General features: G+C 44.1%; 1 protein-coding gene and 1 long non-coding RNA gene across 3 annotated transcripts; one reads left to right on the top strand and one right to left on the bottom strand.

Moving 5' to 3' along the window:
- The first annotated feature begins 365 nt into the window (after positions 1 to 365).
- On the top strand, positions 366 to 7029 carry LOC308579078. The gene is made up of 3 exons (XR_014004251.1): positions 366 to 528; positions 5728 to 5820; positions 6675 to 7029. It is a non-coding gene; the product is annotated as an uncharacterized lncRNA (long non-coding RNA).
- A 147-nt stretch (positions 7030 to 7176) lies between these two features.
- On the bottom strand, positions 7177 to 26443 carry TMEM268 (transmembrane protein 268). 2 transcript variants are annotated; one of them, XM_081179826.1, is made up of 9 exons: positions 26139 to 26441; positions 25835 to 26033; positions 22593 to 22702; positions 20338 to 20445; positions 19768 to 19917; positions 17995 to 18105; positions 14185 to 14265; positions 11214 to 11399; positions 7177 to 9645 (listed from the first exon to the last, which is right to left on the bottom strand). In XM_081179826.1, the coding sequence occupies exons 2-9, from the start codon at positions 25941 to 25943 to the stop codon at positions 9466 to 9468; spliced, it is 1035 nt and encodes a 344-aa protein (XP_081035952.1). In that variant the 5' UTR covers positions 25944 to 26033; positions 26139 to 26441; the 3' UTR covers positions 7177 to 9465. The 2 variants fall into 2 exon arrangements, with proteins under 2 accessions (XP_081035952.1, XP_081035953.1); XM_081179827.1 differs by having other exon boundaries at positions 20392 to 20445; positions 25835 to 26443.
- Positions 26444 to 26798: the final 355 nt, after the last annotated feature.

Here is a 26798-nt window from a genome sequence, read left to right on the forward strand (position 1 = left end):
AACCATGTGTGAAATCTGTCAAAGGCTGCAGCTGCCTAACACATTTCTGCACTGGGGGGGAATAGGACTTAGCACTGAATAAACAGGTTGCACATGTAAGATTGGATTTTTAAAGTGTTTCCACCAATTGTGTTATGACAGATGCTGGTTCTTTGGGTAAGTCCCCCACCAGCTGACTCCTTCAGCCCTCACACAGGAAAGCTCCACAGAAAAAACCAGATCCCCTCTCCTCCTTACCCTAAAGTGAAGCAAACAGAGCAACTGTATGAGTCACAAAACACCTACCCTGCTAACTGTCACCCACATGTGACTAGGTTACTGGGGCAACACCCTCTGGTGAGGAACCGATGTAATGTGTTACCAGAAGGAGGAAATAAGTGGCAACAGCTTTCTTGCTGTAAACCTGTTGACTGCAGAGAGAGAGAGAGAGAGAGAGAGAGAGAGAGAGAGAGAGAGAGAGAGAGAGAGAGAGAGAGAGAGAGCACCCATCTGCACCCACAGGAAACATGGCCTGAGTTATTGCTCACGGTAAGTGAAGAACAGCTTTATCTAAAGCCCAGATGACTTTTGGTTACAAAAGAGCTTTTTCAGTACATGATCAAAGGGAAAGAGGAGCTGGTGTTTCAGCTGCAGTTTTTGTCCCCGTAGATATATTTTTAATCTTTCCCGTGGCAAAGGGAGAAGGGTGGGATGTGTGTTTGCTGGGTCACACAGCTGCTTCAAGGCACCAGTTCTCTATCAGAGTGAAGAGTTTTAACCCAAACTAAAAACCAGTGGCCAGTTCCTTGAACTACTTCCAGACTGAAGTATTTCAGGAGCACTCTGGGAAGAACTTATATCCTTCCTTAGGTTCTGTAGTCTACTGCCTTCAACGCATTCCAACCTGATATTTACTTTTAACCCAAACATGTTTCTGAGGACCTACTTCATTTCCCCCCCCCCCTGGTTTATTGCTTATTGTTGTTGGTTCAAACATCATGGTCAAATCAACCACAGAAAAAATATATACACTCATGCAATATTTTTTAAAAAACCAACATTGACCAAAATATATATTTACATTAAAATATACAAAAATAAAAATAAAAAGGTAAAATAAAATGAAACACCAAAGGTTAAAAACCTGATACATTAGACCACCTATTAAACCACCCATTCAGAAATTTGTCAGAATCAGATAGCAAATATATGATTTTCACTTGATGGTCACCATCAGGTATCTTACATAAAAAATTCAGAATAAATTTTGCCTTTGGTTCAGAATACAAAGAGCAGTACAGTAAATAATGATAAAGATATTGTACTGCTGCAGCATCACATATGTAAAACACTGTTCTACCAGTATTTTGCTATTTGTTGTTGTTTACTCGTTTAGTCGTGTCCGACTCTTCGTGACCCCATGGACCAGAGCATACCAGGTACTCCTGTCTTCCACTGCCTCCCGCAGTTTGGTCAAACTCTTGTTCATAGCTTCAAGAACACTGTCCAACCACCTAGTCCTCTGTCGTCCCCTTCTCCTTGTGCCCTCCATCTTTCCCAACATCAGGGTCTTTTCCAGGGAGTCTTCTCTTCTCATGAGGTGGCCAAAGTATTGGAGCCTCAGCTTCAGGATCAGTCTTTCCCGTAAGCACTCAGGGCTGATTTCCTTAAGAATGGAGAGGTGTGATCTTCTTGCAGTCCATGGGACTCTCAAGAGTCTCCTCCAGCACCATAATTCAAAAGCATCAATTCTTTGGTGATCAGTCTTCTTTATGGTCCAGCTCTCACTTCCATACATATTTTGCTATAGTCCCTCTAAATATTGTGAAGACACAGTCTTGAAATGCAAAGCCAGAAATACTTTTCTAAATGAACTGTTATATAATTCTCCATTACATATGTTGATTTAAGAAAATGTAACTGGAGAGAACAATGATTTCTGGATTTGCCTGTAGAGCTTGTAGGGAATGGAAATCCCCTCAAACTTTCTCTCTCCATATATTCGAGTCTAATCTAGGGTCCACTTTTTAAGAAGCTGGAGAATTATATCAAAAGCTAAAATTTGTTGTTCACAATTTGCTACCCAGGCCTTATGTCATTGTAGCTGTTGCATAATTATTTTTTTTTAGGAATTCTAAAGCTTTCAATATTAAAAAGATTAAAATGGTACATAAGTAAAACCATAAAAATACAAAATTGTACAGGCATAATGCCAGGCTCTGCTCTAATACCAACTGCTAGGCAGGGCCATCTTAAGCATATCCAGGGCCATGGTGCAAAGATCCCTCTGACGTCCCGTCCCCCCCCCCCCCGTTTCTTAGGCCCATTACCACACTTATTAACAAAATGGTTTGAAATCTAATATTGATCAATAGAGCTCTTCCCTTTCCCTTTTTCTTTTTCTTCACTATGCATTTGAATGGTGGTTGTGGTGCTGCTGAGAGACCATTAGATCAGGCTATAACCTTGAAAATCCAGCTGAAAGCCAATTATCTACCCCTACTGACAATGGTTCTCCCAGATCTCAGGCAGAGAGAGGTCTTTCTTTTTATTTGCTACCTCATCTATGTTTTAGCTGGAGATGGCAGGGATAGAAGGGGGCAGCTGTTGTAAGCAAGGCATGTGTCCTGTCATTAGGGATGGGGAAATCTGTTATTGTCCATTTCTCTCAGTTCCTCATTTTTTCAAATCGTAAGTTGAGTTCTCCACATTTCCACATCAGTTTGCCACTGGCGTAGCTCAGTTGGGAGCACATGACACTCTTAAATCTCACGGCCATGGGTTCAAGCCCCATATTGGGCATAAGATTCCTGCATTGCAGTGGGTTAGACTAGATGGCCCTTGTGGTCCCTTCCACCTCAATGATTCCATTATTTAAATCCACGTTCAAATTCATCACCATTTGAGCATTAAAAAAAATCACCATTTGGGGTGTGAATACACACATGCTTATACGCAGTTTTGCCTAATGCATACATTCCTCTCATATACTCCTAATACTACATTAATAGCCATGACTCCCCCCACCCAAATAATTCTGGGGACTATAGTTTGTTAAACATTCTGGGCATTGTTAGGAGACCCTTAACAAACTATAGTTCCCAGGATTCTTTGTGGAAAACCATGCCTACTGAAGTGGTCTAAGAGCAGTTTAAGTGTATGGTGCGGATGTGACCCCAACCTGCTCCACCTTTTGTGTGACCGACAGTCCTTTAGATATTTGAAGACAGCTCTCCCCATGTTTCCTCTTAACTGTCTCTTCTCCATGATAAACCTACTCAACTCTTTCAACAATTCCTCATAGGACTTTGTACCTGCAGCCATGTCTTTGCTCCTTTGCAGCATTTATGTGTAGAGCGTGTGAAGTGAAAATTGCTGCAGGATGCACACGCTCCAATTCTGGAATTATTATTTGTTTAAAGGTAGGAGCAGGTGGCACAATCAGGGTGCCTGACTTTCCAATGCCAGGTGTTGCTGCTGGTTACCTAGTGGGATGAGAGTCAAGAGCATTGAACTGGGGGTGTTGTCATGCTTGCGCGTTGCTGAGCTCCCCGCACCTCACTCCCTCTACCTCTCAGTAACTGGAAGTGACACTTGCTGTTGGACAGCCAGGTGAATAGTGCTGCCTTGTCTCTACAGACCCACCAACCACTGTTAAAAATGATTTCAGCAAGGCTGGAATGCTGAGCAGAGTGAACTCACTGAACCCTAAGGAAATGGAATGACGGAGCATCCCATCATCACAACCGCAAGTGTTATTTAGGTGTGGCCTTGTAAACTATCTAATGTTTATTAATTTTTCATTAATAAGAATCCAATATAAACCACATTAATACAATACTAAATCATAATACAATTAAAAGAGCCAATTATCCGATTCCAAATTAAACATTTTGGATGACTTCCCATGTTCTGATTTTTGGCAGATGCTGTTATTCCTTGTGCCTACTCCAATCCTCTTATTTAATCCAAACAATACAATTCCAATGTTGATCCTTTGTTTTAACAAACACTGATATGATGACTTTCGTTCGTATTTATTCCATAGCCTTTATTTTGCAAGAGGAGTTTAAGTCTTGTAACTTTTGTGTGGAATGCTTTCTTTTTAATGTTCGTCCTTCCTTTCTTGCTGTACTCAATCATTTTTGGCACACACACACCCCAACTCCAAGGACTGATTTTTGCTGCGTAAAGGCCTCTCGCCATCTTGTGTTTCTCAAAACCAAAAGAGGTCTGGTGTCTGGCCATTACTCCAGGCAGACTTCCAGCATTTTCTTTGATTTCTTTCCCGCCTGATCACAAGCTGATATCTCACCAACCCCATAATAAATCAAAGTTAGAGTCCTCCTTAGAGTTTGGTGGACTATTGCCGCCAAACATCCCAAGGTTCCCACATAGTTCTGTTCTTTGAATTAATCCATAAGCATTATAAAGTTCTTGTTAATTCCCTCTTGCATTCCATTAATATTTGAAATCCATTATTAATGACATTCCATAAGCAGCTAATTTTTCTTTGGTGAAGAGTTGCCAAAACATAAAATGGCATATTGAATATATAAAGAGAGAACAAAGGCTCCTCTCTACCAACATACCAATCCAATAACGATGAAAATCTTCTCCAGATTGAGACCTTTGCACTCAGTGGCTGGTTCATTTAGCAGGTTATCTTGTCTCCTTCATTCAGAACATGCTTGTTTCTTAAGTCCAAATTCTGATACATCTTAAAAAACAGGGGGCTTCAGCTTATGGTGGCTGTGTTGCAGAGTTTCCGATACATGCAGTGCTATACACTCAGTGTCCCTGCCCCCCACATTCTATTGGAGTGAGAAGCAGGTATCAGATGAACTGCGAGTGAAAGCTCCCCCCCAAGGCTTGCAAGGACAATTACTCTCACATTATCCTTAATTGGCTGCATGGCCGGTGTCCCTATCTTGGGACCCGCTGTTCACCGTGGTGACTAGCACCGGAAGTCTGGCTTTGTAAGCTATCTAGATGTGGCTGACCAGGAACATATTGCTAATAAAAACAAGAGATGTGGAAAGACTGAGTCATACAAGGTTTTTTTTGGCAGTAGGAAGTCCTATACAGAGTGCATCAGTTTACAGAGACTGTTTCCTCAAGTTGAACTGGTATGCAAGAAATTTATAGTGATTTGTTGTTACATTTTGTTCTCTACAAATAAACGTGCTGAAGATATTGAAAGCAATCAGAGTTCTAAAGCAAATAGCACAACTGTCAATCCTGCATCTTCTTCCCAAGAAGCAACAGTAGCAGCCCCACTCCCACTTTTAGTTAATTCTATCTTAAACAAAACAAACCCTCCAGCTGTCAGACTCTGCTTAAATCAAAAATTTTGCTGAGCACTTTCTCCAAACTTTGATGGGTGTGACATTTGTTCCAAAGACTACATAGAACATTCCAGCCATTAAAAGTTGTCAAGCTTATTTTATTCTCATGAGTTAAGCTATGTCACATCTTAATCATTATGGATGGGTCCATTCACAGTAATCAATACAGTCACTCGATCATGTCATACAAATAGTTCACAAGGAGCACTTTGCAAAGCAGAAGATAAACTAGAGGGCATATATTGTTATCCCAGCACTACAACAGCCCCTTCTCTACATCTTCTTTTCACCCAACTCTTCTCTTGTTGCAAACCCCCATTTTCAAAAATTGAAAGCTGAGTTATGTGGACTGCATGCAGAGATTTCCATTTGACTTTCCTTTTATTTCCATGGTCTACAGCCTGCGGCTATGTGGCAGCTAAAATTAGGGAATGCTGCTGCTGCTGCTGTCAAAGCAAAGAGGAGCAACAGCAGGAGCCAAATGAGAAACCAGGTAAGGGGGAACTGGAGACTCTCTGTGGCAGAGATGGGGAACCAGGTGTTGTTCATAACCCTTGGTCATTGGCAGGAGCTGGTGGGGGTTGGAATCTTAACATCTGGAGGGCCATAAGTTTCCAGTCCCTGCAGCTGTGGGCATCTGGTTAAGAAGAACCCTACTAGACCAGACCAAAGGCCCTTCTGGTCCAGAAGCATGATTCCAAAGCAGAAGCCGATCAGATGCTTTCGGGAAGCATGACAAAAATAGCCATTCTCCAAAGGGACTCTTAGAAAAGGTGTGTAGCAGAGGTGGAAAATGTGCATAAAAGGGAAAACCACCCCCCACCCCAAGAAAACAAAGGGCTAGAGCAGAGGTGGGCAATCAATTTCAGGCTGAGGGCCACATTCTCTTCTGGACAACTGTTGCTCCAGGAGAGCAAGAGGTGATATCAGAGTTCAGTGACTGTATCCCAGCCAGTGAAAAATCCCCAGGGACACTGCAAAGCAGGAGAGGGGAGGAACTGCGGGAGGGGGTGCTGCCTCAGAAGAGTTGCAAGGGCCAGCTAGAGAGGCCTGGAGGTCTGCATTTGGCCCCAGGCTGGAGGTTCTCCCAGTGAGAAGGAAGTTTGCAATGTTTTTTGTATTTTTCCATTTAGAAAAAAAGGTGAAAAGAGGAGGAGAGTGTTAGAAGTGTATGAGATTATGTGGAGAAAGTGGATAGGGAGAATGTTCCCCCCCCTCCATAGTTCATAATACTTGAACAAAGTGGGGGAGGCTTCCAAGGCAGCTGAACCATGGGATTCAGCCGAATCCCAAATTCAGCACAAACTGGCTACTAAGTGCTTCTAATTTTCCCTCCCTTTGTACAAGTAACTACATGACACGCCTCATCTGGAAGAGCTGAGCCACCAGCAACATGTACCCTTCCCGTCCAAAGTCAGCCTATTAGAAGATGACGCTAAAAGCCTACAAGGAGCGTCTTCCCTGGGACAAGATCCTGCACTGCTTCCCCTCAAGCAACTATGATGTCAGCAAGTCCACACCCTCTTGCACCATCACAGGCCATAATGAAGACAGATTCACAAACTCCTCTTTCAGCGGAGATGAATGTGTCTGAAAACCCTCTGCCTGTGATGCCCGTAGATAGTTATAAAATTATAAAATGATTTAATTGGAAGTGAAATGAAAAGGAAATTGTACTAATTAAAACTATGTTATATTGTTATTAGTCTTTGATAGTTATTTTATTTTCCCCATCAAAAATTATGAGTTGCATTGCAAAAGCACAAATGCAGTACGGTGAAATAGCCTGCATTACTTTGCATGACAAGTGTATAGCATGACTATTACAGCAAATATCACAGGGTGGTCTGGAAAACCTATAAAGTCCACTTCAGCCCACACTTTCAACTCTGTGTGTGGGAAGTGTTTATGATATACCGATAGCTCATGGATAAGAGCTCATGCTTCCAGGAATGACAGTCATGGGTTCATGACCCCCTGATATTTCTGCTTGAAGAATCTCAAGAGTCAGGGTCTTTGCAAGTGAAAAAACCAAAAAGCAAACGGAATGCCCCATGGGAAATATCTTGCCCTAGATTGTCAAAAGGGGCCCAGGAAAGTGAAATAATGCTGAAACCAGGGAGGCTACTCTTATGGGCAAAGTAGGGCATAGCCCTGCCAAGGTTCTGAACCCAAAAAACCTTCCCAGGCTATGGTGCAGTCTTCTTTCTGTTGCACACAATAAAATCACTGCATTTCCAATGACTGAGAGACTTCTGTATACAGTGGTACCTCGGGTTAAGAACTTAAATCGTTCCGGACATCCGTTCTTAACCTGAAACTGTTCTTAACCTGAGGTACCACTTTAGCTAATGGGGCCTCCCGCTGCCACTGCACGATTTCTGTTCTCATCCTGAAGCAAAGTTCTTAACCCGAGGTACTATTTCTGGGTTAGTGGTGTCTGTAACCTGAAGCGTCTGTAACCTGAGGTACCACTGTATCTTCTCTGCTTAGCCAGTCATAAAAATCACCAGCAGTAGATGTCACCCCTGTCTCCAAGGAGAGGAAACTGTTAGGTGTGTGTTGCAGGTAGGTGGGGATCACAAGCAACTATCTCACACAGAAAGAGCAAAGGAGGGAGGATAAAAATATTCTTGTCCCTTTATCCTGCTTTTGCCTCTCTCGGAAGCTATGCCGCTATGTGAGGGGGTGGGGGGCATCTCTCATCGGCCACCCTAAGCCATCCTGCAGCAGTTTGCTCTTTTGCATCTGCACACATCATTCATTTCCTGCCTGGCTTGCTGCAGCAACAGAAAAGACAAGATCCTTCTTTGCAACGGAATGTCATGTGGGAAATATCTTCCACTATTGTTACCCAACAGGAGCCATGGAAAGCAAAATATTGCAAAATCGCACAAGCAATTTGTGATCATCTCTTATTGACATGGCTTGTTGGATGTCTGCACAGGAGGTTGGAAAAATTTTCCCAGTACTGTACTAGGCAGGCCATTGATCTCATTTCATTTCACAGTAGCTCCTTAAGGGAGATGACAAAAATGCATCCAGAAAATTACTGCTGGACACTTGTTGCATATGGAGAACAATGGTGGTGGCTACTTTTATATTTGTACCCCACCTCTTTGCCTGGCAGGTACTCAAGGAGGCTTACTGATAAAAAATAAACACAGTTAAAATCACAGAAAAACTAATCATTAAAATTACATTTCATAAAATAAAATATAATTAAAACTATATGGTCTAGACCACAGAACCTAGGGCTTGCCAATCAGAAGGCTGGCGGTTCAAATCCCTGCGGCTGGGTGAGCTCCCATTGTTTAGTCCCAGCTCCTGCCAACCTAGCAGTTCGAAATCACACCAGTGCAAGTAGATAAATAGGTACCGCTCTGGTGGGAAGGTAAACGGTGTTTCCTTGCGCTGCTCTGGTTCGCCAGAAGCGGCTTAGTCATGCTGGCCACATGACCCGGAAGCTGTCTGCGGACAAACGCTGGTTCCCTCGGTCTACAGAGCAAGATAAGCGTGCAACCCCAGAGTCGTCTGCAACTGGACCTAATGGTCAGGGGTCCCTTTACCTTTACAATAAAAAATAGCTAGAATGAAAAACAGCACAGCACCAGCCCTTTCATTAAAAGCAGTCACCTTCCCAAAGCCTATTGGAACAAGACTTTACCTGTCAGCAGAAAACACCACAAGGAGGGAGCCAGCCTGGCTTCTCTGGAGAGGGAGTTTCAGAGTCTGGCAGCAGCTACCGAGAAGGTCTTCTCCTGCATCCCCACCATGTATGCCTGTCAGGATGGTGGGACCAAAAGAAAGATCTCCCTTGAAGCTCTCGAAACCTGGGCAGGTTCTTATGAGGGAATGTGGTGTTTCAGATAGCTTTGACCTAAGCCATTTAGGTCATATAACCAGCCCGGGACAGCAATCTGACAGCTCTTTGAGCCAGTTGAAGTTTCTGAGCACTTTTCAAAGGCAATCCTATGTAGAGCATGTTACAGCAATGCAAATAGTGTGTAACTAAGCTGTGTGTCACTGTGGCCAATTCAGACAACCATGTGAAATGATTCCCCCAGTTTGCAAGTTCTAGGTCTCCATTCTGGTTAATACTGTGCATAATGCAAAGGGCCACTTCATCCACCACTGGTCACCTCAGCTTGAACCAAGAGGATCTCTTTGCCAGCACTGTAGTCTCGATGAATTGGCACAGGCATGGGGTGTGGTTGAGTGATACATGTCGTCTTGCAGCAACCTCTGTGAGCTGACCACTGACCAGAAGTCTGATGTAACAGCCACTGAAGATTGCCAATAGCTGATGGGCCATCACCTAAAATCAGTCAAGCATCAACATTTATTGATGATGTAAGAACATAGGAAGCAGCTGTTATACCAAGTCAGACCAGTGGTCCATCTAGCCCAGTGATGCCTACACCAATCTGTAGCTCAAATAGCACTTCATGTGCTATCCCTGAAAGTTTGTGCTAGAAGTGGAGAACATTTTCTGACCAGCAAGCCAAATCCTTATATCCCCAACCCAGAGGCCATCTACCTGTCAGTCATCTGACGTCATTATGGTACCAGGTTATACTGAACTCTGAAGCCCTGACTATGGGGTCTCAGTGTGGAATTGTTTGAGAGCTCTTTTGCAACAGCACAGGATTCTTTGCAAAAGGGCTTTCAAACAGCCCAACATTGAGCTTTGACTGCACATGGCTGTTTCCAGTAGGGGAAGAGGCATGAACAGCCCAATGGTGCAGGATTTAGTTCCTACTCATCAGCTGGTGAGCAGAGATTAAACCCTGCTGCTTCGGCTATGTGTACCAGGTCCCAATAGAGTAACTGATGCATGCAGCCAATTCAGAATCAAACCCCTCCCACCATTGGAATGGCATCAGTGGGCATGGTTTCTGAAATAATGGCCTCACAGGCGAAGATTGGCCTATCCTCAACCCTGGCTTATGTCATAATAAACCACCTCTCCCCAAAATTTCAGACTGGAGTCTTTCCCAGTGCTGGGGGTTGAACCTGAGACCTTCCATGCACAAAGCAGGTGCTCTACCACTCACCTGTGGCCCTTTCCCTTCTCCAAACCCAGATATTCTGAGCTCTTTGCTTCTATATTGCACAACTAGCCTCCAACAGCTTTTTAATCCCATTTCATTTAACATTATTGACAACTTAAACATTTCCAGCACCTCCCATCATTTACATCATTAATTCTTATTAGGTTTACATCTACCTTTCCAAACTTTCATGTGCATTACACTTGCTAGTGTTAATATACACAGTACCCTAGTTATTACTGTTGTTATTACCTACTCCTCACTGTGAGGTCCAAGGGTGGGTTACAACTTTGAAACACAAAGTCTAAAACAACTTAAAATAACCAAAAGGTGTGTCCTAAAAGTTTCTTGAAAAGTTCCTGAATTTTTTTTAAAAAAAAATTTAAAAATTCCTTTAAGAATTCAAATATTCATTGAATGTCCCTTGCTTATCCACATCATTTAAAAGGTATAATAATATATCATTGGCCCTACATTTTATTTTAAATATTTCTTAAACATTTATAAATGAGCAGTAGTGCCTGGTGCCCCCTTGGGACTGGTAGGACAATAGGTATAGAATACAAAAGTAGGGTGGTGCTGGAGCCAGTGACTGATAAAGGCACTAGGTTCTAGTTTTGCCTCCATCCTCCTCCCTGCTGAGGTCTAGAAGGTCAACCTTGAGACAAAGGAGGAGAAAGAAACAAACAAACAGGCAGTGCCACCTTCTGGACAGTTTATAAGTAAGAAATCAGGCAGGTATGGGCTGGCTGAGTACAGAGGCTGGTGAAGATCCACCTCAGTTCTCCCCCAACACCAAACCTTTTTACAGACACCTTCAATGAATTCTTACCTCAGGGGCTCCATCTGGGACAAGCTGGAGGAACTCTCGGTATGCCAAGGCACTTTGGGTGCTGTCTTTTCTCTCGGGCAGCAGTTCAGAATCTTCTGAAGAAATTCCCAGGCCTTTTTCCTGACTTGGAAGGATGGGAGTCTCTATTACAATGCAGAGTTCTTTCAGGTTGTGCTTCAGAGCAGACTGAAAAGGAGCCGGGAGGAGCAGATTTGCAGGACAGTGATATTATTCTGCATCACCCAGAAAAGCACATTCTGCAGCAATCAGCTAACAGAAAAGCACATTCTGCAGCAATCAGCTAACAACAATGATCAGCTGAATCCCTTTGGGTCCCTTCCAACTCTACAATTCTATGGTTTTATCTTCCATTCCCACAATGGAATTTCCCCTTCTTCTTCTGTCTCCTCTCTCCATGTGAGTCCTGACACACAAAATTGCTCTGAAGGTCCCGGTGGCACTGAGGGCAAGCAGAGACAGGAGAGGGAACAGAAGTTCTGTTTTGTGAGCAGAAACCATTCTGCTTTCGCTAGGAATTTGTTGGATACAATTCAATAGCAACATAGGCCACATTCGTACCATCCATAAAGCACTATGCTACCACTTTCAATAGTTGAGGCTTCCCATAAAGGATTATTGGAACTCTAATTTGTTAAGGGTACTTCAGAAAGCTACAATATTCAGGAGTTACCTGTGAGGAGGGATTGATGGTTAAACCATTCTGAGAATTGTAGCTCTGGAAGGGATAAATTAACAACTCTCAGTACCCTTAGCAAACTATAGCTCCCAGAAGCTATGACTGCTTAAGGTGGTATCATAGTGCTTTAAATGGATGGCGTGAGTATGGCCATAATCACACAAATGAATATGAGTGTTGTTAAGGATGACAGCATGGGTTCTGAGGGTTGTCTCTAACTAAGTTCCACTCAGAGTAGACACATAAAAATTAAGAGAACCAAGTCATGTCCAACAATTTCAATGGGTCCATAGGCACCAACTCTATGCCCCACCCCAAAGTATGTGGGGACATGGCAGCCCCCCCCCCCACCTTGAGGAGTCAGGCCTTGTCAGGCCTCCCCACAGCCGCGAAGGGCATCAGGCCTCCTCCTGATGTGTGTCACATCACATGTGACGTCACACACATGCAACAAGCCCACCCTTTCAATGTTGGGCAGAACTCGGCACCTATGAATGGGTCTACCCTGTGCAGGACTAACATTGGATACAACTTTGAATCTTTATTGAAGTGCCACTACTGGTTCCAAGTGAGTAATGAATTTGGGGGGATTGAATGGGAGGAGGATGGTGACTGGGTAGGATGTTAACTTGGGAAAATAAACTGCTGTGAGATTACTTTATAAAGAAATGACATGGGGATCATCAATGGGGGCAGCTGAACTGATCTTGAGCACAATCTGTCAGGAAATTATTTGGACATAAATGAATTGAAGAGGAAGCAATATGGGGTGACCCAGAGCAGGATGCAAATTAATGGAAGAATATTCCTATGGTGATTTGGTGCCAGGGCTGCTTCGGCTACACAGGGAACCAGAACTTAGAAAATGGAGATGGATATTGTGTGTGTGTGTGTGTGTGTGCGCGCGCACACACACACACACGCGCGCACCGGAGGTTCCTGGTGTCTACCAGGCAGAGGCACCATGTTGCCCCCAAGATTGGGTGGGTTGGCGCATGTTGCACATGCCCCCTATGCTGTGTAGGCCAGACCGTTGCAGCCTAGAGGAAGGCTGTGTCGGCCTGCGTGGTGTCAAGAGATGCCAGGCAGGAGCAGCCTTCCACAATCTGTGCCGGTCCTTGCTTGCATCAGAAGATGCTGTGCAGGCTAGTGCAACCTCTCGCCAGGCTGCACCTGTCCCCACAGCATCTCCTGACACTATGCAGGCTAGTGCATCCTTCTGCTAGGTCACGCTGGTCCCCACAGTCTCAGGAGATGCTGAGCAGGCTGGTGCAACCTCACTCCAGGCCACCCTGGTCCCTGCAGTGTCTCCTGGCACTGTGCAGGCTGGTGCAGCCTTCCATTGAGGCTGTGCTTTGCTCAGCTAGACCTACTCCACCCGCTCAATATTTGGGGGCTGCGTCCCCTGTTAAGGAATATTGAGGGGGCTGATGACATCTCTGTCTCCTGGAGTTGGCGTGCTTGCTCCTGTGAGAAAGCAAGGAGCCTAGCAGTAGATAGTGTCAGTCAATTGTTCCCTCCTGCTCTCAGTCATGAAGAGGGGAAGGAGATGAAACATCTTCTTCTCCCACCCCCTTGTGCCTTTATGTTTACTTGGGTTTCAGCCTTGTTCCCTGAATTGATTCAGGTCCAGATCCAGGCTAAGTGATCTCCACATCTGCCTGGATTGGGTCCCCAGATCCTGGGGGGTGGAGACTGAGGGGTTGTACACAGTCTTACTAAACAAGATTCTTCAGTGTGATCCAGCAGTGATGTTATTTCAAAAACTCTGCAAAAATACTGAATTTCTTTTTTGAAAAAGTAACTAGCTAACTAACTTTAGAATGACATCTTTAATGAAAATGATAGACACCTGTCCCAAATAGTTAAATGACTAAACAGACTCCATTGACTGAATTCTGTATATTTAATTTGTTATAACCCACAACCTAGTTTTAAGAGCAATGAGTCAGTGTCTTACTTTGGTGGTGGTGGTGGTAGTTGTTTAAAACATGATAACATCCATCAGCTGGATTCTGGTAATTCTGAAGAATATTTCTGTGCCTGATATAATTGCAGGCAATTCTCTGTATGGTTGACTTGAGAAAGAGGATGATGGCTGTTTGCTTATTCACACCCATTTGGAAGATGGAGCTCAAATTATTTTATTTGTTTTGTTTGTTGTCCCCAATGTTTTGTTTGTTTTCAGCAATGCCACTAACAGTTTCGGCAGCATGGCTTCCTTGGAAACCTTCTGCCTTAAAACAAAACAAAAACCCTCCAATCATCACTCACCTTCTCATTCCTCTTAATTTCTGCCAGAGAGTCTGCTAAGAATTGAAGGCATGGCCCCACGTCAAAATGAACAAACCAGAGCTGATGGGGGAAGTCAAGGAAAACAGCCCAGCCATACACAGATTATGGTAAATGATGAAATTCTATGCAACTCTCTATACAGTGGTACCTCGCAAGACGAATGCCTTGCAAGACGAAAAATGCGCAAGACGAAAGAGTTTTCCGTTTTTTGAGTCGTTCCGCAAGACGAATTTCCCTATGGGCTTGCTTCGCAAGACGAAACGTCTTGCGAGTTCTTGCGAGTTTGTTTCCTTTTTCCAAACTACAAGAAAGAAGATTCCACCTAAACATTAGGAAGAACTTCCTGACAGTAAGAGCTGTTCGACAGTGGAATTTGCTGCCAAGGAGTGTGGTGGAGTCTCCTTCTTTGGAGGTCTTTAAGCAGAGGCTTGACAACCATATGTCAGGAGTGCTCTGATGGTGTTTCCTGCTTGGCAGGGGGTTGGACTCGATGGTCCTTGTGGTCTCTTCCAACTCTATGATTCTATGATTCTATGATTCTATTCTATGATTCTTAAAGCCGCTAAGCCGCTAATAGCCGCTAAGTCGTTAATAGCCGCTAAGCCGCTAATAGCCACTAAGCCGCTAATAGCCGTGCTTCGCAAGACGAAAAAACCGCAAGACGAAGAGACTCGCGGAACGGATTAATTTCGTCTTGCGAGGCACCACTGTATTGCTTACTGCAGAAAAGGATTGATGTTGCCTACTTATTCACACCCATTTGTAAGAAGGAGCTCAGATTGTTTTAATTGTTTTATGTAGTAATCTGTACTAATACCACCACCTATGGACAAATTATGGTACTGGATATATCATGGCAAGTAAAGAATGTATGATGTTAAGCTATAGCTAGAGAGAAGCCTCAGGCCCCAGGATGAATGTGACTCTCCAGGCCTCTCTATCTTTCCTTTTGAACTTTCTCCAGGCCACACCTCATTGGCCCTGCTCCATGAGGGCTGTATCCAGTGTTTTCTGTCTACTAGCACAAGGGCTCCTGCACCAGCAGTTGGGTGAGACTGTAATGCTGTGCAACAGAGGGATCTAACATGACAGTTAGAATAGTGGAAAAACAATGTGCAATAAATTGTGCCATCTATTGGGCAATCTATTGGACGTGGGTGGCACTGTGGGTTAAACCACAGAGCCTAGGGCTTGAGCTCCCGTTGCTCGGTCCCTGCTCCTGCCAACCTAGCAGTTTGAAAGCACATCAAAGTGCAAGTAGATAAATAGGTACCACTCCAGCAGGAAGGTAAAAGGCGTTTCCGTGCTCTGCTCTGATTCACCAGAAGTGGCTTAGTCATGCTGGCCACATGATTCGGAAGCTGTACGCCGGCTCCCTTGACCAGTAAAGTGAGATGAGTGCTGCAACCCCAGACTCATCCGCAACTGGACCTAACAGTCAGCGGTCCCTTTACCTTTACCTTTATTGGGCAACATAGGTACATTCTCTTGCACAATGATGTTCTGCTGGTACAAAACATTTTGCCAGTGGAACAAATGTACTGCTATGTGTCTTTAACTCCCTCTGGAATTTGCCAATAACGATTTGCCACCCAGCCTCTCCCGGCTTTTCTGCAAAAGGCTAGTTCATCTTGGTGACCGGACACAAACCAGTTAACTCTGAAACATTCTGTCCGTTGTGGACCTTGGTTTCTCACAGCCACCCATTTGTGGTGCGGGTATTGTGATATGCAGGATCATTCACACCTCCTTCCCCCTTCATAGCCAAAGTGGACTTTTCAGTGGGAAACCACACTCCACTCTGGTTTGCTGCATTCCTTCCCACCCAGAACAAGCTTTTCTGTACCAGGAAACTCCGAATCAAAGAGTGTGGTGTTGAAGTCAGCCTGAGCTTCATGCCGTCATCAGGCACATGCGATGGGGAACTTCTTCCTCTGCCTTTCTGAGAAATGCAAGAGTTGTTCATGGGAATCAGTGGGGCTCCTGCTATTGTTTGAGCCAAGAAGTTTGCTGCTGATAGCAAGATGTTGAAGAACCCCACGAGACCTCCTTCTTTCGGCCTGCAGGATCCAGTTCTGTCAGGCTGAAGCTGCCACAGGGGTCTGGCCACCGTCCTGTTAAAACCACTCTCTTACTTAATTTCTAGGGGTGTTTTGGTTTCTCTTTCATAATTGAGCATTGCATTTTTTATTTTATTTTTTTTAAAAATGGCTCTCAGCCCAGCCCGGCCTTTTGGCCTCCTGTGAGTCAGATTGCTGATTCCTCTGGCCCAAAAATGGGTTGTCACTGTTTGGATAGGCCCTTTTCTTTGATGTGAAGCTTCTGTGTTCAGCTACAGTTTTGTTTTCACCCCACCCCATATTTACAGCCAACTCTCATGTCTTCTTTCGAGTTGCTAGAACCTTTTCTCCTCCTGACTTCAGGAGCTTGCAGAGAGTGAGATGACTGCATAACCAAACGTTTTCTCTTGCATTTTGTGGGAGGGCTGGGTTCCTCTCTTCCAGCTGATTCTGTTGCCTTTGTGGCTTGAACCCAATTCTTGGGGTGTCAACTTACGAGTGCTCATATCCAGGCTGGAGGAATAAATGGTTGTGTGTTTAAACCCAATTTCGTTGGGGTGGCCCTGCTAATTCTGGACTCTCTCCAGAGCTGCAGAAGTACATAGCAAACTTTTATTTTATTTTCTTTTAAGATGGAACACTGTTTTCCGTGGGATGGGGCCAAAGAGAACTTTTAATCTTCTCCAACCCTTCAAGATAACCATGATTACAGCCAGTCTTCCTTTATGATATGATTTGTTTTAGCACTGAACTGAGCAACACTGGTGTTACTTAAATTCCCATTGTTGCTTTCGCCCAAGGATCTTTTGGGGCTATTTTAAAACCAAGATCCATTCCTTTCCTGTGTGTGACATCTTCTAACAATCTGCTTTTCACTGGGCAACTTCTGGGGAACATCTTTAAAGGGTCTGCAAAAATATTTTCAAATGCAGAGCAAAAATGGCCACTTGGTAGCCAATTTGGTTCACTAGTTTTTTCTTCCTTATTCTAGTTCTCCAGGCTCTCTCACAAAGACCACAAGCATCCATGAACACTTTCCTGCTGCAGTCGCTAGGGCATGTGTATTCTTTATCCTGTATCTCTCCCCCAACCATCCGTTTGGGGATGGCGTTGTTTTTTCATTGGCTCTTGATCATGATTTCCGCCCCCCGCCCCCTTCTCCCTTTCCTGTGCCATCTGAACAGTATTGACCCGTAGCGGAAATAAAAGTTTGTTAGCTGATTCATCTTTTCTTTTTTAAATGTTTAACGGCATGTAATCCTTTTGCTTTAATTTTTTTTTTAACAAAAAAAGCCTTCAATAAACATGGACCGATTATTAGACTCAAAAACAAACAAAGACACCAAAAAGACTTAGCACTACATTGGATACAACCCCAAGTGTTCACCTGGCTGGAATGCACATTTGAACTCCGATAATGCCTTTGAGTTGCCTGGATTGAGGTTAAAGCAGAGTGGGTGAGCAGGTGCAGAAACTAGCCTACTTTGTAAAGGAAAACATTTACATTTGTACAGATGCCCCTGGTTTCGCCCACCACTAGCATGTGGTCCCCAGAAGGCTGCCCAGAAGAGAATGAGGTCCCTTCATCAGCCAAAGGTCCCCACCCTTATTTTATTATATCACTATATTCAGAGGTAAATATAGGGTGAGTTCTTAAGTGACAAAACTGAAACTTCAGTTATCCCTGACATACAGAGATTTGGCATTCTTTCAATCTGAAAAAGGATACCTGTGGAACACTACATTGCTTCTCCGGCATATTTGTGAACCCCACCAGGAATTTGTTTTTCATGAAAGCTTCATTGGCAGCGGCTAGTCTCATGTCTGTACTTACATTCAGCTGTTAAATGAGAAGGAGAAGGAATTAAAGGTCTCAACCACGGGATGCCCAGTGGAGGCAAGAGGGAAGCCATACCACAGTCTCATGGGCATAGGCAGTTTAACAAGCTGGTTTAACAGTCATTCCCCACAATTTTCAAAGGGGAACATAGAAAGCTGCCTTCTGCTGCATCAAGCCATTGGTCCATCTAGTACAGAATTGTATATACTGACTGGCATCAGCTCTTCAGGATTTCAGACAGGGAACATTCCTATCCCAGTGTGGTGTAGTGGTTAAGAGCGATAGACACGTAATCTGGGGAACCGGGTTCGCTTCCCCGCTCCTCCACATGCAGCTGCTGGGTGACCTTGGGCCAGTCACACTTCTCTGAAGTCTCTCAGTCCCACTCACCTCACAGAGTGTTTGTTGTGGGGGAGGAAGGGAAAGGAGAATGTTAGCCATTTTGAGACTCCTTAAAGGGAGTGAAAGGCGGGATATCAAATCCAAACTCTTCTTCTTCTTCATCATCCCTACCTGGAGATACTGGAGTGAAACCTGGGACCTTCTGAATGCAGCCAGGTGCTCTGCCACTGAATTATGGCTCCTTATAGGAAGCTGTGGGACGCGGGTGGCGCTGTGGGTAAAACCTCAGCGCCTAGGACTTGCCGATCGTATGGTCGGCGGTTCAAATCCCCGCGGCGGGGTGAGCTCCCGTCGTTCGGTCCCAGCTCCTGCCCACCTAGCAGTTCGAAAGCACTCCTAAGTGCAAGTAGATAAATAGGTACCGCTTTATAGCGGGAAGGTAAATGGCGTTTCCGTGTGCTGCGCTGGTGCTGGCTCGCCAGAGCAGCTTCGTCACGCTGGCCACGTGACCCGGAAGTGTCTCCGGACGGCGCTGGCTCCCAGCCTCTTAAGCGAGATGAGCACGCAACCCCAGAGTCGGACACGACTGGCCCGTACGGGCAGGGGTACCTTTACCTTTACCTTTTATAAGAAGCTGTCTTCTCCTGAGTCAATGGTCCATCTAGATTTGTATCATCTACACTGCGTGGCACTGGCTCGCCTAAGTTTCCTTCCAGCCCTGCCCAAGGATTGGACCTGGGACCTTCTGCATACAAAGCAGATGTTGTACCACTGAGTTAGAGCTCTCCCACTTAAAAGATAGGAACAGGTGAACCAATGGTTCAGACCCAGTTATAAGACAGCCTTGTAACTGCATCTGGCCATCAGTCCATCTGGTTCAGTATTGTTCATGTTGACTGGCAGTGGCTCTCCCAAGATTTCAGGCAGGGAGTATTCCCAGCTGCACCTGGCAATGCTGGGGTGCTTCTTCATGAAAAACTTAGTTCTCTGTTGCTGAGCTATAACTCTTCAGGGTGGGAAGATTTGAGCTGAGTTGAGCTGACAGTGGTAACAATTCCAGCTAGGACTGTGATGAGGTGGGTGCGACAAATGGGGTTGTAATGCGCAGGCACCCTCTAAAGCAATTGCTTTGCAAGATGTGAGCCAAACTCCTCTTGCTTTTCAGGCATTGCTTATGACATTTATTTCAGTGAATGAAAGTTGAACTGAATAGGCTCCATTGGGTTCTGTTTTTAATTTGTGATTATCTGAATATGAATTCCTAATACCTGCTGGTCATCATGGGAATCATAATTGCAGACATGTCTCAACTCGTCTTACCTTCCTTTGATGTTGATGAATTGTGAGTCTGATGATCAAGGCAGCCACCAGGGCAACTGCAGTGGCCAAAATACTGATTTCCCAGGGTTGCGCTACAGAATATATCTGCAGGGTGGAAAAAAGATTGATCCAGAGGGTCACGTAGAAAACCTGAAAGGAGGAACACAATATTTATCTAATAAAATAGAGGTGAGCAACTTTTTACAAACCAAGGGCCTCATTCACTTCTGGTCAGACCTCTGGGAGCCAAGTGCCAGAAGGGGGGTGGGGGTGGGGGAGAGAAGCTAAAGAGGGCAGAACAATGAATGTAAATTTTATCTTCATACAGTTGTCTGATTGCTACACCCACTCACACACCCCTCTGTATTCTCCAGCCATGCAAACAAAAAGCATAATTGGAATTACTGGGCACATTCCTGAGGAGAATTCTGAGGGCCAAGAAGAGAGGTCTAGAGGGCCACATTTGACCAATGGGCCTCTGGTTCCCCACACCTGCAATACATATATAGTCATTTTAGACCCTAGCAAACCCACATGCCCCAACTCTCACTGAAGCAATATGGTGCTTACCACAGCAATTGAGATCGCAAATGCTCTGGAGTTGTAGAAAAGGTGCTTTCTCACCTCTGGTTCTAGCACTGCACACTGAATCAATTTTTTCCACTGGTCAGCTGTCACCTGCATAAGCAACAGCAGCATGGTCATTTGATGTATGCCGAAATGCAATGGACACAATCCCATAACAGCATGAAGTGAGCATAAATTCACTGCCATGCTTTGGACTGTGGCCAAGAAGAGCAATTGGAACTAAGAAATGTGTGAAGGGCTGCTCACCCCACAAAGTGGATCAAACCGATCCCTTCTGCCGATTTCCCCCCCTTTCCTCTACCATTCTGCCTCCTCTTCCTCCTCACCAAAGGCCAGCCCACCTGTGAGGCAAAGTGCAGCAATCACCTTAGATGCAGATCCTCAGGGGCGACAGATTCAGCCTCCAAGGAATTCCTTGGCCGCTGCTACAGTGGCAGCGGTGGCTGTGGTACACTCCTTGGAAGCCAGATCTGCTGCTTTCTCAGCAGCCTCCTGCCTCACAGTGCTACCTCCACATCAGCTTCTCTGCAAATAGGAAGCATTGCTAGTCTCCCCGCTCCTCTTGTGAGGAAATGGTAGGGGTTGCCCCCTGGGTTATGCACTTGCCTGGTTTGATTCAGGGCACACACCCAAACAACAGCCTTTGAGTCTCACTTCAGCTGTCTGGTAAGGTTGATTTGACTCACTGCTTTGTTCCCAATGTAGATCTTTATCTCTCCCTTGATCTTAATGGGAAACTCCACTGCCCCCTTCTTCTCTGGTGTGTGTGGGAGGGAAAGAGGTACTTTGTGGTTCACATCAGATGCCAGACTGTTTTGGGCCTACCCTGTCCCCATCTTCCTCCTTATGTCCTTCCTCTTCCTCCTGTTCTTTATGACCATGACACCATCCCACCTCCCACTCACCTGCAAAACTAATGTGAACAAAGGAAGAAGAAGAAGAAGAAGAAGAAGAAGAAGAAGAAGAAGAAGAAGAGGAGGAGGAGGAGGAGGAGGAGGAGGAGGAGGAGGAAGAAATGCCTTAAACTAAGTTGGATAAACTTGGCTTTCATTTGAATCTTGGAAACAACAGAGCTAGTTAGGTAATAATAATAATAATAATAATAATAATAATAATAATAATAATAATAATAATAATAATTTTATTTATACCCTGCCGTCCCCAGCCAAGGCCGGGCTCAGGGCAGCTAACGCCAAACATATAATACATTAAAAACACAAAATCAAACGATTGATTAAAACGCAGCTCAAAATCACAGTAAAATCAATATAAAATGAAGTGGCAACCCACGAATCACAGCCATGAGGGTCGGAATATTAAATGTTCGCCAGGCCTGGTCACTCATGCTAGTCCCATATGGGCCGATAGAAAGTGCCAAGGGGGCCACTTACATACAGGGTTTCATGGGGAAAAGGGGGTCAGGCTGGGCCCAGACCAAAGGCCTGGCAGAACAGTTGCATCTTGCAGGCCCTGCGGAAAGATGTCACATCCTGCAGGGCCCTGGTCTCTTGTGACAGAGCATTCCACCAAGCTGGGGCCAGGGCTGAAAAGGCCCAGGCCCTGGTCGAGGCCAGTCTAACCTCCTTGAGGCCTAGGACCTCCAAAGTATTATTATTTGTGAACCGTAAGGTCCTCTGCTGGGCATGCCAGGAGAGGTGGTCCCGTAGGTATGAGGGTCCTAGGTAAGTCAAAAGTCCTATTAAGCATAAGAGCTTAAGAACATAAGAAGAGACTTTGTGGATCAGGCCAATGGCCCACCTTATCCAGCATCCTTTTTTCACAGGAGCCAACCAGATGTCTGTGGGAAACCTGCAAGCAGGATGTGAGTACAAGGGCACTCACCCTGCCTGTGTGTTTTCCAGCAACTGGTATTCAGAAGCTTTGCTGCCTCCAACTGCCCCATTAATTTCAATAGGAAATAAGTTTAGCTGACAGCTTGGAGTCAAAATAACAATTGCAATAATGGAGGAGGGGAAGGAGGAGGAGGAGGAGGAGGAGGAGGAGGAGGAGGAGGAGGAGGAGAAGAAGAGGAAGAAGAAGAAGAAGAAGAAGAAGAAGAAGAAGAAGAAGAAGAAGAAGAAGAAGAAGATGCTTGGATAGCATCAAAAAGTACCAAAAGTACTAATTACTCCTTGCGATCTGGTTCATCCTGATTTTTTTTCCTTGCACAATCAAATTATATTGCATCTGGTGGCTTTTATCTCTGCGTGATTCAACAAGATGTATGCAACCCTCACCTGAATTCCCATGGTCTTCAATCTCTCTACCCAAAGATTCATATCAAAAAACGTAGAAAAACAGGACTCGTGAGCTGTGAGAACCATAAGCATTTGCCCATTGTGAAGATCTGGAAGGCAACAGTAAAGAAGACTGAGTATAAGCATTGTGGAGTGGCTATCATGTCATAGCAGTGCATGTGCTTTGTGTGGAAATGGTCCCAGAAAGGATGTGGTTTTCTCCAAATGTTCTGCACTATATCTTCCCTGATCTCTGATCATTGGCTATGTACCATTCTGGATATCTTCTGGTCTCCTCTAAGTAGAACCATCTCTCAAGTATTTAATGCATGAGTCCTTCCCAGAAATACAACCAGAGATCCTTTAGAAATTAGGAATATAGAAGGATTCTGAGGATACATATTTGTCCATGTAAGTACAGTGGTACCTTGGGTTAAGTACTTAATTCGTTCCAGAGGTCCGTTCTTAAGCTGAAACTGTTCTTAACCTGAAGCACCACTTTAGCTAATGGGGCCTCCTGCTGCCACTGCACCACCAGAGCACAATTTCTGTTCTTATCCTGAAGCAAAGTTCTTAGTCCGAGGTCATATTTCTGGGTTAGCAGAGTCTGTATCCTGAAGCGTATGTAACCTGAAGCATATGTAACCCGAGGTACCACTGTAGTAGATTGCTATGGCCTGGGAGATTTGGAGTTGAATCTCTGATTAGCCATGAATAGGGATGAGCAACTCTTGTCAGTTTGTTTCACATTTTTCCTGTCTAAAGCTCAGTTCTCCAATTTCCACATCAGTTTGCAAATAATAATAATAATAATTCTCATGAAAGTTCATTTGCATTTTTGTACATACTTCTCCTAGTATACAAATCGTTTCCCCCGATAAATGCATGCTTGCATGCTATTTTCACTACCCCTGGCCAGAACCCCCTTGACATGATTTTATATTTCCTTGCAGACACAGATAAGTATGTGACCTGGCGGGTAGCACTTTTTGCAACTGCTGCTAGGAAAATTAGAGCAAATTATATAGCCAAGGTAGCCATTAACTGTAAAGGTGATGAATTTATTTGATCCTATCTATCTACCTCAGGCTATGCTCTATCTTTGTCACCACACTCTGAGTATAAATTGCACACTGTATTAATTGATATTGTTTTTAACATTAGTGATATGTGATGATTTTAGCTTATGAATTTTATTGTTTAATGTTTTTATTTGTACATTGGGGTATTTTCATAGCTTTGTTTAGAGTACGTAATGTTTTAATAATGTAAATGTTTTATGTCTTTTTTATCAATTCAGTATATTTTCTTTTAATTGTCAAATAATTCTGTGTACATTGCGGCAGCCTTTGGCTATGTGCAATAAAACTGACTGAGGCTATTTTCACTAATATATGCACTTCTATGAACAGGGTACGATTTTTCTTTGTCTGCATTACTCATTTTGAGATCTGTGTTGTGAAATTCCATAAAGTGCAAATTTTGGGGGCTGGCTGTGTTTAAGTTAACTTATCATTTTGGAAACTGGTTTACGTATGTGTGACTTTAAGTGTGAACTGAATCAAATTTCTCCCCCATCCCTACTGGAAATGCTAAGGATGGAAATTGTTCTGTGTGGAAAGCAGGGACCTCATCACTGAGCTTTCAGCCCTTCTGAAGAAAAGATTCAGCTTCATAGATTCTTTGACTGGACAGCTAATGGGACACCTTCCCAGAAGTTGTTCAACTTCCACCCCCATCATCCTTGATCATTAGCCATGCTGGCTTGGGCTGATAGGAACTGTCAGTTCTGCTGCAATTGGTTTTCTTCCAGAAACTATGCTATTTTTCTCTGTGTTCTGCTGTGGTGAAGTTGCATAACTTATGTAAGTTAAGCAATTATGTAGATTATAGAATATATTCTTAGTATGTTATTCCAAGCCATTCATTTCAATGCAAAGGAAACATGATATATGCAGGTGCTGTAGTTACACCCTGTGCCATAGACCCCGCACTGTATAGTGTGGGGATTCATTTAATGGCCTCCAATATCCCACCCATCTCTATGGTTCTTTGATTCCATGGCAGTCTTTCCCAACGTGGGACCCTCCAGATGTTTTGGACTACAACTCCCATCAGCCCAACCCAGCATGGAGGTACCAGGGACAATTATCTGTATGCAATTATCTGCACACTGCTGTACCATTGAGTTATCATCATCCTTGAAGGAAAAGAGATGGTAAAGGTTGTCCAACAATTTCTGGAGCAGGGAAGGGGGAATAGCCTACTGATCCTCCAAAAGACATCACTGAAGTATCATATTGAACTGATTGTGCAATGGCTGCCATAAATTTTACCACATTATTCTTTTGTTTTAAATTAGGATTACCAGACGTCCCCAGACCCTTTCCTAAAATAAAGCATGAAATTCCCCCCCTCCCCAAAAAAAGTGTTCCTGGATTCCTTGGGGGGGAAATATGGTAACCATATTTTAAATTGCATTTGTTTAAATGTGAAGCCTGGTGAAGCCCAGTCCATTCAAGACACTACAGTGCATTAAAATATACCTAAATATACACAAGGCAATTCATGGATGGAAACTCTTTCTCTCGAATAGTTTCTATGGGCTCCTCCAGACAAGCTATTCATTGAGTATTCATTTTGATTTGCTTGCAGTGACATACCTTGGGATCCCAAATTCCTGTGGTGCCCTGTGCAATGCCAAATTCAGTTTGCCTTCCATTCTACATCATAGTTGCAGCACCCCCTATGGCGCTTCCATGCTCTGCACCCAGTGCAACTAAACCAGTTGCACTCTCCTAAATCTGCCTATGTTGCTTGCTCAAAGCTTGCACAGAGGATAAATTATATCCAACTTGTTCTGTTTGGTTTGTGGTTATACAACAATGAGCATTCACCCTTCATTCATCCTGATTTGCTTGTGCAGTGTTTAAGCGTATTCCTGTTATTCATTCATTTATTTGTTTAAGCGTATTCCAGTTATTCATTCATTTATTTCATTCTTTTCTCCTTCACTTACCTAACCACAAAATATCTGTTTCTTTTCCTAAAGTGGATTTGCTACATTGGGAAAACAGAGCACTTCAATCAGCTGCAATTGCACATATCTAAATTTCCTTGTTTGAATTTGAATCCCTCCTGCAAAACACTGACAGTCTGGATGTGACCCATGTTTAGTTCAGTGTGTGTTGACTATTCTACACCTCATTTTTGGCAATCAACAGTGCATTCATCTACATTACCTTCCTTCCAGTAGTCTGAATGTTCCTCCCCTTGGGTCTGACAGTAAGACACGGAGAATGGTAATTCGTCTTCCTTAGACATGTCCACTTGCTTTTTCCAACAAGCCATATTGCAGAGCAGTGTCACTCAAGAATTTCAGAATCAGATGGAAAATCTAGCTTTCTGCATCCACATCTTCCACCTGGAAATTGCTATGTCCTAGGAAACACCAAGCTAATCATGTGATATCTGATCTGAGAGGTGGTCGAGGGTTGCAAGTGGAGGCCAAGCAAACTCAAGATGGGTCCTGAGATGGAAACCTACTTGTCTGAGCTCTCAGTAGAAGATCTGTTGCAGAGTTCTGCCCCTGTTACTTCACATCCTCCTCCTTTCATGAAGCTTCATTGAGTCACTACCTGAAGCAATGTTATATACTCATCAACAGTGGGTGGAACGAGACTTGGCAAGAGTCCCATGCATGTATGCAACATAGGTCCTGCATTTGCCAACCAAGGGGAAATGCAAGTTATGTCATAATCCAATTACAGGGCCCTCTTTTTCTGCTGCACTTTCAGAAACTCAGCCTGTCAATGTTTTGTCTTCTCTGCTGTTTTCTCTTTGTTGAATTTCTTTTTCTCAATTCACACACCTTAAACACGCATACACAAACATGTACAAGTCATTAAGGTACCGTGAGTGGGGAGGGGAGGCTGAAACAAAATGTTGCAATGTAGAGAGCTGCTGTCAGCAGTGGTTGGTGCCCATTGAGATTAGTAGGGAGGAAGGCTGAGAAGCCAGCACTAGGTGGAGCCTGAGCCAATGACAGACAGAGCTAACTCATTCTAGATTTGATCTTATCCTATTCTCTTCACAGCTCTATAATGGCAGCACTGAGAATAAGGAGGAGCAGGCTAACAGCTAAGCTAACTGTCCATCAGCTGGACTGTTTGTAAATAGGAAGGAAGGCAGGTGGCAGCTGACTAA

Source organism: Podarcis bocagei, assembly GCF_964188305.1.
Source record: "Podarcis bocagei genome assembly, chromosome: Z".
NCBI classification, from domain to species: Eukaryota; Metazoa; Chordata; class Lepidosauria; order Squamata; family Lacertidae; genus Podarcis; species Podarcis bocagei.